At 50.8% G+C, this 14,528-nt stretch overlaps 1 protein-coding gene and 1 long non-coding RNA gene across 11 annotated transcripts in view; one reads left to right on the top strand and one right to left on the bottom strand.

Moving 5' to 3' along the window:
- Positions 1–4,336: 4,336 nt before the first annotated feature.
- LOC123605633 lies at positions 4,337–5,498 on the top strand. The gene is made up of 2 exons (XR_006715836.1): positions 4,337–5,116; positions 5,282–5,498. It is a non-coding gene; the product is annotated as an uncharacterized LOC123605633 (long non-coding RNA).
- A 5,129-nt stretch (positions 5,499–10,627) lies between these two features.
- Positions 10,628–14,528, bottom strand: part of PFKFB4 (6-phosphofructo-2-kinase/fructose-2,6-biphosphatase 4) — a 36,118-nt gene continuing 32,217 nt past the window's right edge. For 5 of the 10 annotated variants that reach the window (XM_045492834.1, XM_045492840.1, XM_045492835.1 and 2 more), the window contains one exon: positions 10,629–13,872. In XM_045492834.1, coding sequence (XP_045348790.1) covers positions 13,813–13,872 — 60 coding nt within the window. In that variant the 3' untranslated portion in view covers positions 10,629–13,812. Of the gene's footprint in view, positions 13,873–14,528 lie in introns of all 10 variants that reach the window. The other 5 variants (XM_045492838.1, XM_045492841.1, XM_045492833.1 and 2 more) reach the window with 4 other exon arrangements.

Genomic DNA, 14,528 nt, shown 5'->3' on the forward strand with positions numbered 1-14,528 from the left:
GCCCAGGTCCCCCTTCCCCATGCACAACAGACACCACGTGCTCACCTCCACGTCACTGTCCAGCTGTCCTCTGACCCCCCACCCCATTCCACTCCCTGGGTGTCCAGCCTCTGCCTCCCACAGACTTGTCTGTCTTCATAACCCAGTCCTTATCCCCAGCAAACTCCCAAGAGTTGTCCTTTCTTACCTCCTGTCACTTGTCTTTGGCTTTCCTGCTCTGACACCTCCCCCCATTTCTTCCAGGTGCCTTTCCCTTGGCCTCATCCTCCCTGACATTTTCAGGACTGGGATCCCGGTGCTTGCTCATCCTCCCACACGTCACAGACAAACACGTGAAACCTTCATGGTGGAGGATGGTGGCGGCTCCCTGACCCACCCCGAGCTGTGCATGGATAGGAGGGGCTGGAGGCCAGGAACACCCAGTGGCTGGGAAATCACAGCCATGCATCTGACAGGCATATGCCCATGGTGGGGGCAGAGGACACCAAGCCTGTGAAGCTGGGAAATGGTAACTTCCACAGCGGCCCAGGGAAATCAGCCCCTCCAAAGCAGAAATCAAACTCCCTGTGCCAAACATGAGGGTCTCAACAAGATTGAGTGTCCTCCATCAGCAAAACTAAAAGGCAACCAACAGAATGGGAGAAGATATTTGCAAATGGCATATCAGATAAAGGGTTAGTATCCGAAATCCATAAAGAACTTATCAAACTCCACACCCAAAAAACAAATAATCCAGTGAAGAAATGGGCAGAAGACATGAATAGACACTTCTCCAAAGAAGACATCCAGATGGCTGACACATGAAAAAATGCTCTACATCACTCATCATCAGGGAAATACAAATCAAAACCACAATGAGATACCACCTCACACCTGTCAGAATGGCTAACACTAACAACTCAGGCAACAACAGATGTTGGCAAGGATGCGGAGAGAGAGGATCTCTTTTGCATTGTTGGTAGGAATGCAAACTGGTGCAGCCACTCTGGAAAACAGGAGGGAGGTTCCTCAAAAAACTAAAAACAGAACCACCCTACGACCCAGAAATTACACTACTAGGTATTTACCCAAGGGATAGAGATATGCTGTTTCGAAGGGACACATGCACCCTTATGTTTATAGCAGCACTATCAACAATAGCCAATAATGGAAAGAGCCCAGATGTCCATCAATGGATGAACGGATAAAGAAGATGTGGTATATATATATACAATGGAGTATTACTCGGCAATCAAAAAGAATGAAATCTTGCCATTTGCAACAATGTGGATGGAACTGGAGGGTATTATGCTAAGCAAAATTAGTCAGAGAAAGACAAATATCATATGACTTCATTCATATGTGGGTGGAATTTAAGATACAAAACAGATTATCATAAGGGAAGGGGAGCAAAAATTATATAAAAACAGGGAGAGGGACAAAATATAAGAGACTCAAATATAGAGAACAAACTGAAAGTTGCTGGAGGCATTGTGGGTGGGGGGATGGGCTAAATGGGCAAGAGCCATTAAGGAAGACACTTGTTGGGATGAGCACTGGGTGTTATACATAGGGGATGAAACACTGGAATCTACTCCTGAAATCATTATTGCACTATATGCTAACTAACTTGGATGTAAATTTAAAAATTTAAAAACTAAAAAGAAAAAAGATTGAGGGTCCTCCAATGACACTCTTGATCTCAGGGTCATGAGTTCAAGCCCCACCTTGGGTGTAGAGTTTACATTAAAAAAAAAAAAAAAAAAAGTGTACTCAACAAGATTGAGGGTCCTCCAAACAAGACACTTGATGTGAGGACCCAGACCAGCTAGACTAGCTCAGCAAAAAAAAAATGCCAGGCACAGGTAGGGGGTAGAAGGGCAGGGAAGCTGGGGCTGTTCTCAGAACCACCCCTCTGACAGCCTTTCTCCTCAGGCCTCCCCCACCCCCCTTTCATTCCAGCAGGTGCCCTTCCGTGCTTAGAGGCAGGCCCTACCTCAAATTATGCCTCTTTCCCATGTGGTCTACACCTCATCGCAGGGCACCACCCCCCCCCCCCACCTGCTCCCCCCCTGTTCCAGGCCAGTGGCACCACAGTGTCCTCCCCTATGACCTCACCCTCTCCCTCTGCATTCTGCCTTGCACTGCCTGCTGGTGTCCTGGACCACCTGACTGTCACCTTCCTCACCTTTCTCCCACAACTCCACTCTTGCCCCCTACCCACTCATAGTGGCCCCTGCCCTGACCTCTCACCCAGCGCATTGGCCTCTGAGATTTCCTGCCCATCTGCCGCCATCCAGGCCCTGAGGACTCCCAGAACACCACCTCCAAAGACCTTCTGGGCCTCCACAGACAACTCACACCTGTATCCCCAGTTCCACCTGATCACCCAGGCTGGTGCTCAACTTCCCCCCCACTCTGCCACTCTCATCTCCAGAACATTCTTTTAAAAAAATTTTTTTTTCAACGTGTATTTACTTTTGAGACAGAGAGAGACAGAGCATGAACAGGGGAGGGGCAGAGACAGAGGGAGACACAGAATCTGAAACAGGCTGCAGGCTCTGAGCGGTAAGCACAGAGCCTGACGCGGGGCTCGAACTCACGGGCCATGAGATCATGACCTGAGCCGAAGTCCCGAAGTCGGACGCTCAACCGACCAAGCCACCCAGGCGCCCCTCCAGAACATTCTTTTACTCACCACTGACTCAGCTCTGGTCTCACCACCTCTCTCCATGCTTCCAGTCTTGATCTTCCTAAAGAACAAATCAGTAGCCCTCCCGACTCTAAACCCTGCAAGGGTTCCCCAAAATTCTTTTTTTTAAGTTTATTAATTTTGAGAAAGAAAGAGAGAGACAGAGAGACAGAGAGAGAGAAAGCATGAGCGGGGAAGGGCAGAGAGAGGAAGAGAGAGAATACCAAGCAGGCTCTGCATTGTCAGCGCAGAGCCCAACTTGGGGCTCGATCCCACAACCATGGGATCACCACCTGAGTCAATATCAAGAGTCGGATGCTTAACCAACTGAGCTACCCAGGCACCTCTCTACCCATGGCTCTTAAGATAAAGTTCCAACTTCAGTCCCAGCAATAAATGGGGCTCTTTGTGCTTCCTGGCTCTGCAGACACCACACACATTTCCCACCCCTCCCTCAACCTTTATATTCCAGTTGAAATGCCACCTCCTCCAGGAAGCCTCCCAAGATGTCAAGTCTGAGTTAGGGCTCCCCTCTGTGACTCCCCCAGCCCAACACAAACAACCCCCTGGGTCATATGGGTGTCTTCTGCTACTCTGGGGGCTCTATGAGGCTGGGCTAGTGTCTGTCTTCTGCATCCAGCACAAGGGCCATGCATGCACATAGTAGGTGCCAGATAATTGAAAAAGGAAAGACAAGATCCCCTTCAGCCCACTGACCTCTTTCCCCTGAGTCCCAGTCCTGAAATCACTCCCCCTGGGGGCGGGCTGCCTCAGTGCCCCCAGTCTTCGGTGCCACCCATAGGAGGGGCCTGTGGCAGCAGGCTGTCTTCTACTTTCCCCTCCAGTCCCGCCCTCCACCCTACCCTGTTCTGGGGCTCCCTTTTCCTGGGCTTCTTTCTAGGCTTGGCAAATAGAAGGCAAAGTGGGTGGTCAGGTGGGAGAGGAGAGTGCAGGGGTGGGGCTGCTCCCCCCTACTCCTTCCCCAACCTCCTGCCTGCAGTCAATATGTGCCACCCCATAGCCACTCCTCTCTCTTCCTTCTCTTTCAGGGCCATAGTGCTCAGAAACGGAGACTTATCTAGAGGGCCACAGGAGTGAGTGACTTCAGAGATCCCTCTGGTGGACAGATTACAGGAACTGAAACTGGAGGTGTGGGGACCAGTACGTGGCTAAGGGATGGTCCCACACCAGGTTCCGGTAACCCTTCTCCACTTTGCCCCTGTAGGCCTGTGGACTGAAAGGTCTCCTGATGTTAGCCCCTGGTGCTGCCCCGACCTAAGTGGCCACTTGAACCTATCTATAGCTCTGTAAATGGCCCCTGTATTGAGCGCTGACCTCAAATGCCCAGCCTCCAGTGTGTGGCCAACCTGTAGTGGCAATTCTGCATGGGGAGCACCCAGTGATGCCCAGAAAGCCCAGTCCCTGACAGGGGGTGGGCGCAACCTGTCAGCCCAGGACTGAGACTCTGGGCCAGGAGAGGTGAGCGCTGTTAAAAAAAAAAAAAAAAAAAAAGACGGGGCGGGTTGGGGGGGGGTGCGGGCTCGCCTGGGTGGCTCAGTCGGTTAAGCGTCGGACTTTGACTTAGGTCTTGATCTCAGGGTTCGTGAGTTCGAGCCCCGCGTCAGGCTCTGCTGACAGCTCAGAGCTTGGAGTCTGCTTCGGATTCTGTCTCCCTCTCTCTTTTGCCCCTCCTCTGCTCTCTCTCTCTCTCTCACAAAAATAAACATTAAAAAATTAGAACAAAACAAAACAAAAATCACGGGCCCCAAATGACGTCCCTCAGACCAAGTTCCCAAACCAGGCCTTGATACCCGATCTAATTGCAGTTTCAACCTCTCCCAGAAATGTAGTCTTAACCGGTCAGTCAGGAATTTTTCAATCAGCGCCACTGAGTCGGCCTCTTGCTCCTCTCCCACCCCTCAAAGAAAGATGGGGTCGTCTGCATGATAAAACACCTTGCTTCGCCCCCCAGAAAGAGGCCAGGTCTGGAACAATCCTTTTCTTTTGCTAATAACCTTCCTGCTCCCACCCTCCTTCTATAGAAACCTTCCGTCTGGTCCCACTCCTCAGAGCTCCCCTCCACGGGTAAGATGAGATGCTGCCCACTTCAGGAATCACTTAAGAAAGCCAATTAGATCTTTAAAATTTACTCAGTCGAATTTTTGTTAATTAGCAATGCTAAAGTAGAGGCCCCTGCCATTCCTCTTCACCCAGCACCTGGGCCCCTTTCTTCCACTTGAGAAGGCAGAAATGCCAGAGACTCACTGGCTCGCTGTCCTTCGCCCCAGGGCAAGGGCCTTTGTCCAGGCCCAGCCAATCAGACGTACCCTCCCAGGAGTTCGCTGGGGGGGCTGGCTGCCACGTCTGGACAACAGAGAGCCTCCTTCGAGGCTCAGGGCTCGAAGTGTCTGGGCTATGTGAGGATCCTGCAGTGTCTGGGCTACGGTGAGGATCCTGCGGTGGCGGTGGTGGTGGCTTGGTCAGCAGGCCAGAGCAGGACGGAGGTTTGGGCTGGAAACGAGCTGTCCGGCTCTGAGTCTTGTCCTCCGGCCCCCTCGGTGGCTCTGGAAGCTACACAAGTTCCTTTTCACAAATTCTGTTTCTGATTAGGTTGGGCAGAGTCCGTTTCCTGCAAGTGATAGAGATGTTGTCACCAGGAATGGCAGAAGATGCTGCGGGGAAATAGAGGTGGGTCCGGACTGGACATTTGTCTGGTAGGAGCTGAAGGCGGTGGAAACCCAGCTAGGATGAAGGGAAAGGCTCTAGCGAACCTGGCAGCCTGAAGCCACCGCTGGGGGTGTGGTGTAATAAAAAATACTTGTTCTTAGTCCCTGCTTCCTGGCACCGGAGCTCCTAAAAATACTTGGATTTGCTGTCTTTCGTATGCTAATAAGACTCCCGGCCGGGGAAAGCCAAACCCTTTAGAAAGGTTCTGGATGGAGGCAGGTCACCATAAAGACCAAGCCATGAATAGAGGGTAGGAACTTTCAGCCCAAACCGGGGAGGTGGGGGTTGGAGATTCACTTCTATCAACCAGGGGCCAATGGTTTTTTTTTTTTTTTTTATAATCAACACCAGCAATATCAAATTTTCTTTCCTTTCAAATATAAAGTTTTAGGGGCGCCTGGGTGGCTCAGTTGGTTAAGCGTCTCTTCATTTGGCTCTTGACTCTTGGTTTCAGCTCAAGTCATGATCTCGCGGTTTGTGAGTTCAAGCCCTGTGTCGGGCTCTGTGCTGACAGTGCAGAGCCAGCTCGGGATTTCTCTCTCTCTCTCTCTGCCCCTCCCCGGCTTGCTCTCTAAATAAATAAACAAACAAACATAAAATTTTTTTTAAATAAAGTTTTAAAGTCAAAACATTATTTTTAAAATTCTAATCCAAGTATTTTATGATCTATGTAACTTGGTTTCTAGGGTTTTTGAAGGTAAGGTCTCCTAGTACCCCACTTCTACACTTGTCCTTAAACTTGCAAAGGCCGGTGATTTAATTAATGGTGCTTCTGTAATGAAACCTCCGTAAAACCCCCTACATAGTGGAGTTCTGGGAGTTTCCAGATTAGTGAACGCACTGATGTGCTAGGAAGGCAACAGCCCTGGTTATCCTGGAAACTCCACGCCACCCTCTCCCTCTCCCCAGTACCTCATTCTATACATCTCTTCCATTTGGTGGTTCCTGAATTGCATCCTTTTTAAATGTAAATAAAGTGTTTCCCTGAGTTCTAGGAGTCATTCCAGCAAGTTATTGAATTTGAGGAGGGGGCTTAGACCTGATTTATAGCCAGTTGATCCGAAGTTATGGGTGGCCCTCTTGGGACTTGGGACCAGCACCTGAAGTAGGGTCAGTCTTGTGGGACTGAGCCCTTAACCTGTGGGGTCTGCACTAATTCAAGAGTTGGTGTCCAAATTGGATTGAATTGTTGGACACCTAGTTGGTGCGGGAGAATCAGAGAATTAGTTATTGGTGTGAAAAACCCCACAAAATTTAGTGTCCCAAGTGGCATCAGAAAACAAGACACCACAGGTAGCCCCTCAGGTGAGGAGTCTATTGATACTCGGGCTTTGGAAGGCCAAGGGCTTCACCTTAAAACATGAAGGGCCTGAGAAATGCACTGACTGCTGCCAGGTGGTTGCTTTTAACAGCATCCAAGCAGCTTAAAGAGAACAACAGGGTCAGATTCCCAGCTGCTGTGTGTCCAAGCACAAATGGAAAACTTTCTCCGGGCGCCTGGGGGGTGCTCAGTCGGTTAAGCGTTCAAGTCATGATCTCATGGTTCATGAGTTCGAGCCCTGTGTCAGGTTCTCTGCTGTCAACACAGCCCGCTTCAAATCCTCTGTCTCCCTCTCTCTCTGTCCCACCCCTGCTCAGGCTCATGCGCTCTCTCTCTCTCTCTCTCTCTCTCTAATGTAAATAAACATTTACATTAAAAAAATTTTTTTAAACTTTCTCCGCTTTGCAAAGGAGTCTCCTATCTCTTGCAGCCATGGGGCTGAGACAGCCCATTATCAAACCCATAGGCAGATTCTATGGCTTCCAGGTGAAATGCTGAGGGAATTCACAGCCTCCCTAAATCTTTAATATGAAAGTCAGGCACTGCTCAGGACAGAGCACCGAGAGTGTGCAGCAACACTGGGAAATACTTCGCAGGCCCACATCCACTGGCCTTCTTACCTTCCTTGACCCACGAGCATCACCTGACACAGCGGGGCACTCCCGGCTCCCCCACGCTCCCCACACTGCTCCTTCTCACACCGTCTGCTGGCTCTTCATGTCACGCTCGTAATGTGGGGTCCCTAGGGCTTGGTCCTCAGGTGCCATTTCTTCTCTATTTATATTCCCCTTGAGAGCTCATCCAGCGTCACGGCTCTAAGCACCGTCCACACACGGATGATGTCATTTCTTATCTCCAGCCCAGGCCTCAACTCCAGACTTCAAGATCCAACTCCTGTCACACCTCCACTTAGATATCCAGCTGGCATTTAATCTGAATGCGCCTTCAGCTGAACTGCCCCATGCAGACTTCCATATGTCCACAGTGGTGACCCCACCCCTGGGCACCATGTCTTTCTCATAGGCCTTCATCCACACCAGCAGCCAATCTTGGCTCTACCTTCACAATTTAGGCAGAATCCGACTACTTCTCAGCAGCCCCAATGCCAGCATCAAGGTCTCTCACCCGGATTGTCACAGTGGCTCCAGACAGGTCTCTTGACCTCCACTCTGCCCCACTGAAGTCTATTCTAGAGGCAGCAGCAGCCAGAGGAACCCTTTAAAAATGTTCAGGGGCGCCTGGGTGGCCTCAGTCGGTTAAGCATCCGACTTCGGCTCAGGTCATGATCTCGCAGTCTGTGAGTTCGAGCCCCGCGTCGGTCTCTGTGCTGACAGCTCAGAGCCTGGAGCCTGCTTCGGATTCTGTCTCCCTCTCTCTCTGCCCCTCCCTCACTCATGCTCTGTCTCTCTCTCTCTCTCTCAAAAATAAATAAACATTAAAAAAAAATGTTCATCGGATCAAGTCACTTGGCTCAAAGGCCTTCATGGGCCTCCTATTTCCAAGGCTCCATATCACCTGTACCCCATGACCTCTGACCTGGCCTTCCTCTTCTTCACTCTGGCTTCTGCAGCCATCCACTCCACGGCTTCATCCAGGCCTTTTGGCCACCTTCTCAGTGAGGCCTTCTTACACGCCCTCCCACACCCTCCCCTCTGTCCCAGCGCCCTGGGAGGAATTACATCCTTATGTATTTCTGTACTGTGTCTCCCACGGCAGTTCTGTGACAGCAGGAGTTTGCCTGTCGGGCTTACTGCTCTGTCTCCACAGCTTAGCCCACAGTAGGCACTTCACCTGTTAACAAATTACACAGGATGAAGATCTATGAATGAACTCAGAGGAAACATTATCGTTTGCAAGGGGAAGCCAACTCTTCTCCTTCCCCTCTTCCCAAACTCCTCAATAACCCCAGTGCCTTAAACTAAAGATGCATTCCAGTGAGGTGCCGGGTGGGCTCAGTCGGTGGAGCATGTGACTCTTGATCTCAGGGTTGTGTGTTCGAACTCCAAATTGGGTACAGAGATTACTGAAAAATAAAATATTAAGGAAAAAATAAAATATTAAAAAAAAAAAAGATGGATTCCAGCATGTCTGGAGATCTTATTACAAAGTAAAACGCAGAGGGGAAGGCTTATGTATCAAAGGAACTGTAAGACTTTTGTTAAGTTACCTTGGTCACAATGTGGAGAATATGTGTGAGGAAAGATTGAGGTCCTAGACCCAGGAGATAAGAACCTAAGTTTAGATTGGGCTGAATTTATTGGTACAGGTGCACTGGACAGAAATTTTGGATTCAGTGTGCTGGCTTAAGCCACTAAGGCTTGTTCTGTGTGTCTATCCGGTTGGCTGGAAGACAGCAGAGTCTCCCTAAATGCAACAGAGATGTCCAAAGCCCCCTGGTATAATGTAGAAGAAAGAATCCAAAACCTTAGGAAGATTCATTCATTCACTGAAATCCAATGTTGGGCTGAGTTCATCAGACAACTCACTCAGAGATACTCCCTTTACCAGCATTTAGAAGTTCACTGCCAAGGACATCATCTTTGAAAAGTGATGCTATTTCTATATAAGGTCACATTGTGAGGTATAAGGCTTAGGTCTTCAGTGTATGAATTGTTTTGTGGGGGGACACAATTCAACCTTTACTTAACAAGCACCGTAGTCACTGTCCTCCATGGGTCAGGGATTCTGACTGGAGACACCGTAATTGAGATGACGCCTTGATTTCAATGCAGATACCAGGACCCTGGGCACTGAGAGGCAAGTAGCAGCCTTGAGCTGCCAAAGGAGAGAGAGGTACAGAGACCATGACATGCGGGAGACTTAGTGGTCATCTGAATGGCCTGGCCTGAAAGGATCTTTGCCAGGATCACCAGGCCCCTAGGACCAAAACCGACAGGGAGGCCCATAGAGTCCTCCTTGATGTGTGTAATAAAAGGACCAGAGGTCAGACCAACAGAGACCTGCCTGCAACAGAGAGGATTTTTTTTCTCCAACGTTCTAGGTAAAATCAGTTCATAAACTCAGGGGTCCCTGAAGGAAGTAGGGTGGGTGCCCTTTAAGGAAGGAGGGCCCCGTGCAAATGTTACAGGTTCATGCTGGCACTTTCTTCACAGTCCTTCCCAAAGGGACTTGTGGCCATTAACTAGGATGTGGCCGACATGAGTTCTAGTCTACCCCAAAGCCATGTTTCTTTTCTTTTCTTCTTTTTCTTTTCTCTTTCTTTTATTTTTGAGAGTGAGAGAGAGAAGGGGAGGGGCAGAGAAAGGGAGATAGAGAATCCCAAGCAGGTTCTGCGCTGTTGGCGAAGAGCCCGACTTGGGGCTTGATCTCACAAACTGTGAGATCATGACCTGAGCTGAAATCAAGAGTCGATGTTTAACCCACTGAGCCACGTAGGTGCCCCCATTTTCTTTTTTTTAAAGTAATCTCTATGCTCCATGTGGAGCTTGAACTCATGACCCCAAGGTCAAGAGCCATATGCTCCCCATCTTTCACTTTTAATAAATAGTTTTGTTCAGTGGTGCCAAATGGCTCAGTCAGTTAAGCATCTAACTCTTGATTTCAGTTTAGGTCATGATCTCACAATTTGTGAGATCAGGACCTACATGAGCTTTGCATTGACAGCACAGAGCCTGCTTGGGATTCTCTTTCTCTCCCTCTCTCTCTCTGCCCCTCCTCCACTCACGCTCTCTCTCTCCCTCTCAAAATAAATAAATAAATGAATGAATAAATTACTTAAAGAAAAAAGGTTTTGCTCAAACAACAATGTGCCCAGCCCCACACATGATTGGTTTAAGCCATACATGCCAACACTCCCCTTTGCTGATGATAATTGTATTTTAATTTATTAATATATAGTATATGATTATTATATTATAAATATAATTCAAATATTGCTGAAACCTATATCTTTGCAACATTTCTTTCTATCCAAATATGCTTGATCTTAACATCCAATCATGGTCATTGTTTTCTAGCAATCCAAAATGCTACAAAATTTTTCAACATGACAATATATAATTGCTCTTTCTAGGTTGTGGTAGAACACTGGACCCGAAGAAAAATTCTCATAGTGTTAAATCTCATTCCTTCTGCTGTTGCTTTGTTGCTAAAAATCTTTAACACCTTCTTCCAAAAGTGCTGAGGCCTCTCAGGTCAGGTGTCCACCCAGGAACTCAGTGCCCAGAGACAGGGTGAGGACCATCAAGCTGTCTCCTAATTTCACCTACCAGGAGGACCGTTGCAGCTGGAATCCCTCTGAACTTGGGGATGATGCCCAGGGGGTTTTGTCATCCATCATGACACAGCTGGGTAAGGCACAGCCATAGCCACTGGCAACACCAAACCACTCAGAAACAGCCCAGCCACAGCCACCTCCAACCTGACACACTGAGAGAGGTGCAGATGGGCACCCAGCCATGTCCAGCCCCATCATGTCCACTGAAGAGCAGCCCTGCCCTCCCAACAGCCCAGCCCCAGGGCGAGAGGTATGGAAAGTCCAGTGATTTTCTGGGGCACAAGAAAGGGAAAACCCTGCCCCTCATCTCATCTTCCCCAATCCAGAGGTAGGTGACAAAGAAAACACAACAGAACTAGCCAACACGCCCCCACCCACAGCCTCATGCAGACCTTCCGTCCATCCTCCATCCAGCCCCTGGTTCCCCTCTCCAGGGATGCCGACATTTGAGATCCATAATTTCCCCTCATTGGTGCTCTGCTCCAAATGCTCCCTCACACATCTGCTTCCTGCTCAGGGATGAGCACCCAGAACCCTAGGTTAGCCCAGAGAAAACTCGGCCCTGTCCCTGCCCATGTGTACCAGGCCCAGGGCACACTCCAGGGCAAGACAGTTTCCTCTCCAGAGAGGGGTAGGCATGGAGGTGGGAGCTGGACCAAGGACCCCAACACAGACCTACGAGAGACTACAACATGGGAGTGTGCAGAGCCAGCCGGAAATACCTCACAAATGGAGAGATGGTCACAAGATACAACCTTAGATTCTTATATATATATATATATTTTTTTTTTAAAGTAAGCTCTAGGCCCAACATGGGGCTCGAACTCACGGCCCCGAGATACAGCTGCACACTCTATCAACTGAGCCAGTCAGGTGCCCAATTTTTTTAGAAAAAGTATTTATTGCAAAGAATGCTAGACACAGTGTAATGTGTGGCTGAGATCCAACAACCTCCATTCTGAAAAGAACGGGAAAGTGTCTTCAACACAAGCACATCCACCATCATGGATAGAACCAGTGGCCAACCCAGTGGGTTGCTGACCATGCAGAGACCACTCCAGGGCAGAGGCAGAGAGGAAAGGCCCCAACCCACACCATGCCCCCAGGCTTCCTTTGCCTTATCCCAGGCCCTGTGACACTTTGGGCCTGGCAGCTCCTGACTGCCCTCTGGGCACAGAGAAAAGGCCTCGCTGGTCATGCCTCAGCCAGTTCGAGGTCCTGGCGAAGTGGGGACATCCAGACGTAGGTGCCACCAACAAAAGAGACCCATTATGGCCAAAAAGTGAGTGTGTCCAAGTGACCGAGTCACCCAAGACTCTGGGGACACAGAAACAAAGGCTGTGGTTCTCATGTCCCAAAGGCAGTGGCATGGTCCCCTGGTCCTGAGTCTAGGGCTTGGGGCTCTGGCAGGAGGTAAGTCCAGAAGATCTTGCCCCAGCCCTCCACCTTGTCTGTCCACAGCCACTGCAGCACCCAAGGCTGACAGACCACCAGCTAGGGCAGGGACATGAACTTCCCTCAGGGACAGGTGGCACCTGCAGGCTGCAAAGCCCCGGAAGGCTGGGAAAGGTGAGTTGTTCTGCCAAGGAAGGTTCCGGGTACAAGGTGGGCTCGGGATCCTGGGTCCTGTGGACGGTGGGGCGTCCGACTACAGGTCCAGACACCTCCTCACCCAGCCTTGCGACTTGCTGGACAGGTCTCCTGCTCAGCTATAAAATGGAGCCCAAACCCACTGCCCAGCCTGCCTCTCTGGGCTCAAAAGAACTCAGGGCGTGACAGATGGTAGCCTTCTGAGGTCGTTTTCTGCCAGGCTCCCACACACGTGAATCAAAAGCTACGATATGGCTGAGCAAATCCTCCCCTGGACAGGGTGCCTCAGGAGTCCGCCCTTTCCCCGGCTCAGTCCCATGGGCAGAGGTCAATGAATGCCAGGACAGGCTTTTTTTTCTCTGAATCGTTCACAGCAAATGCATGTCTCGGCCACCGGGGTACACTCCCGTGTGGACACAGGCGACAACAGGCAAGAGGTAGCCTAGCAGGCAGGGCCAGGAGGGGAGGGGGACAGCAGCCCCTCCCTCAAGCACCTGGGTGTACACTGGGAAGAACTCACACAACCACCCTGTCTTTACGTGCTTTCACTGTGCAGCAGGTGGGCAGGGGTGGCCTTGGCCATCAGCTCTCGCCAATGTTCCAGTGTGTGCGCAATTGAGAAGCGGTGACCACAAAGGCTGTGTTCCCTGCGTGTTCTGTACATCATGTCGTGGTGAAGTGAGCACGCTGCTCATACAAGTGGCCTAGCCAGTGGAGGTACCTGCCTTGGTGGCTCTACGGGTCCTGGCAGGGCAGGATGGGAAGGGCTCTTTCCCACCCAAGGCAGTGGAGCTCAGGCTGCCATGAAGACCTTGCCTCAGGCTCAGGAAGTGGCCACAGAGGAGACGGCGGAGCCCCTGCAGGGGGCCCCCCGGTCCACCTCAGACAGCTTGGCCGTGGTGGGATCGTCACAGCAAGTGCTTTCTGTTCACATGTTTAGGGTTTCACACTTCACAAAGCCAACCGACCGGTGAGAGGACACCTCACAGCTGCAACAGAAGGACCGGGTTGCTAGGAAACCTATCACCAGCCCAGGGCAGACGCAGTCTGGCCAAATGATTCTTAGCAGCAGGTCAGGCACCACGTATAACCCTGTCGCCATTAACAAGGAAGCAGGTGGGCTGGTGCGGGGGCTCTGGGTGCCACCAACCAGGTGTGGCGTTGAGGATGATCCAGCATAGAAACTGTCACATGGAGCAGGGGCCTGTAATGATCTCATCTGCAGAGATCAGTACCTGCCTGGGGGTCGCAGTGGATGAGACATGGTCACTGGTGAGCAGGGACCGTGACGAGGGCTTCCTCTGGAGGCCTCGAGATATCTACATTCTGCAAAACAAACAACACAGAAGATTCATGCTGTGGTGAGAATAGACAGACATCCACTGTCCTGCTGCCTACTTTCCTCATCACTGTGCACCTCTGGGTTCACATACTCACCCCCCAGGAGCCCTGGCTACAGGACTCCGTTTCCCAAATTTCCCTAAGAGCCAGGGCTCAAGAGCCTCTCAACATATGGTGGACGGACGAACACAAGGGTTCAAAGGCAGGGGTGGAAGATGCCCCCAGTTCCTGCTTGCTCCTTGCACACAGGCCGGGCATCACTCAAAGTAAGGTTATCTCCACCTCCTGCCCCAGGCCTGAGTCAACCAGGAGGAAACAGTTGGCTTGCATCCTCGCCAGTGGGGGGCAGGGAAGGGAACCGGCTCCCGGGGGCAACCTCCTCCTGGCTCGAAGTGTCGGTGGACAGGTGTCAGATGTAGCCCCAGCAGCTTGTGGACATCTCGTAGTCTGTGGCGTGCTTTGTCCTCTCAGACCTGGGGTGGGGCACTCTGGACCTCCTGAAGCCCTCGGCTACAGATGGGCCCTGTCAAACCACAAAGTCCACTTCCTTCCACAGCTTGCTGGGCTGTGGCCTAAGGGATTGAGAGCCTGACACCTTCCTCAGCTCCCTGAGATGGTCCTATGGGACCCCCAAATTCTGG

Source organism: Leopardus geoffroyi, chromosome A2 (assembly GCF_018350155.1).
Source record: "Leopardus geoffroyi isolate Oge1 chromosome A2, O.geoffroyi_Oge1_pat1.0, whole genome shotgun sequence".
Lineage (NCBI taxonomy): Eukaryota > Metazoa > Chordata > Mammalia > Carnivora > Felidae > Leopardus > Leopardus geoffroyi.